Source organism: Limulus polyphemus, unplaced genomic scaffold (assembly GCF_000517525.1).
Source record: "Limulus polyphemus unplaced genomic scaffold, Limulus_polyphemus-2.1.2 Scaffold1000, whole genome shotgun sequence".
Taxonomy (NCBI): Eukaryota; Metazoa; Arthropoda; class Merostomata; order Xiphosura; family Limulidae; genus Limulus; species Limulus polyphemus.
The window spans coordinates 340091-342030 of record NW_013666610.1 but is presented as its reverse complement, the minus strand read 5'-3'; the positions used below and the strand labels follow the sequence as shown (position 1 = coordinate 342030).

At 30.9% G+C, this 1940-nt stretch overlaps 1 protein-coding gene across 2 annotated transcripts in view; it reads right to left on the bottom strand.

The window, feature by feature from the left end:
• The window catches only part of LOC106461626 (cinnamoyl-CoA reductase 1-like), a 45532-nt gene that overhangs the window by 11721 nt on the left and 31871 nt on the right, over positions 1-1940 (bottom strand). For both annotated transcript variants that reach the window (XM_013921465.2, XM_022388632.1), the window contains exon 6: positions 966-1167. In XM_013921465.2, coding sequence (XP_013776919.1) covers positions 966-1167 — 202 coding nt within the window. The remainder of the gene's footprint in view (positions 1-965; positions 1168-1940) is intronic.

Below are 1940 nucleotides of genomic sequence, written 5' to 3'. Positions count from 1 at the left end.
TATATATATATATATATATATATATATATATATATATATATATGTTTACCATCAACTAAGTCTGAAAATGTTGATGGATCAACACTGGCATGCTATTAAATTAGTTGTTGTTTATTACTTTTTGAATAATACTGATTAAAGTAATGTCTGTGTTCCACAGAGCAAATATTTTAAACAGCCAAGGAAAACATGCAGTAAGACTAATGTTACAGCAACGGATTGAAAATATTTTTTTGGTGGTTTACAAATGATATATAATCGGGACCAGATTATCACATGGGCCAGTGGAACCAGGTCTCTGAGCAGCTATAGCCTCAGGCTTCTACCCTTCAAAGAAGAACAGCATATATACATGAGAAGATATTCTACAACTTTAAGGATATTTTTAACAATGTAAATTATACAAAAATGATCATCATATACTATGTTTTTATATTGGAGAGGATATATCCAGGTTCTTTGTGCCCAGGGTCCCAAAATTTCTTAATCCAATCCTGTGTGTGATAACATAGTCTCACTATGAACTGATTTACACAGGACGGTATATGTCAGTAAGGCAAAAATGGGGTATGACATGTTGGGAGAAAAAAATATATATATATATATATTGCATCAAAACACTCTACCAATACTTCTTTGGTGTTGCATGAAAATATGTTTGGCTTTAGTGTCTTTACAATTATAGCACCAATCTACCCACCCACCCCCAATTGCATGCATACCAGCACCTTTTCCAAACCACTTTAAATACTGTTTACATGTTAAGAGAATTTCCACTTGCCAGCTGTAAAGGACAATCAAAATATTAAGTTCATTCTTTACTCATTGGAAGTACATCATGAATGACAGCGAAAGAAACAAATTCAGTCCTATGTAGTTTAGAATGGTTGGGCTTTAACTGTGGAACAGTACACTTGTTCTTCAAAACTAGCTCATTAAATATTTAAAAAGGAATACTACTCTACCTTGAGGTTTAAATTCCTTGCATAATATCAAAGCTATGTCTTTCAACCAGACATTCTGGGTGGAGATAATGTAACGTTGTCCATTAGCTGAAGGTGTGGTCATTGCCTTCAGATGAGCTTCAGCAACATCACGAACATCACAAACACTTAGGTTTATTCTTGGAACCATTGGTATTCCCCTTTCTAGGAGTTTTTTTACAATCTAAAAAAAAAAGTGTTTGTTGCTATTTATTCCCAGTTTCTTGTAAGATTTGTATGCCTTTCTCAAATGTTTTTGGTTATATCTTCATTGTAACTTTCTTGTTTAACTAAGATACCAATTTTACAGAAAATACCACTCTTTAGTCATATACACTGTAAAACATGAAACAAACAGCTAATTAAGTAAGAGCTTTAAACATTCCTAAAACACAAATGAAATACTCATAAATCAAAGGTAAAAATTTTTGCTTCTTAAAGCCACTAATTAAAATACTTGTAAAACAATAAGAGTACAAATAGATAAATGTAAAAATAAGTAAAAAAAATCTGAAAATTAGAAATTAGTTCATAGTAAAAAATTAACTTACCAAAGACAAAAATAACCACTTTATGCTATATAATTTTACCACCAAAAAGAAAAAATTGATATCAATCATACATTTTTCAAAATATTTTAAGACCCTTCTTGAAGTAATAAATTTACATTCTTTCAGAAAGTGCATAGACTAGTCCAATTTTTAGAAAATCTAACACCCTCAGGCATTTTTGAGTGAAAGTTGGCAGATAGTTTGTTCTGAAAGATTTTGGATGCTGAATCCATCTCTGCTATCTAACAAGTTGTATCTGCTTAACAGAAAAAAACACTGAAAAACAAAATGGACACTAAAAAATAAGACCAGAGCTAATTTTGTATATTACTGTTAAGGTAAAACTTTTCAAACTTTTGAAAGTCATGTAGGGACGATCTATGTACAACTGTATCATCCCTATATT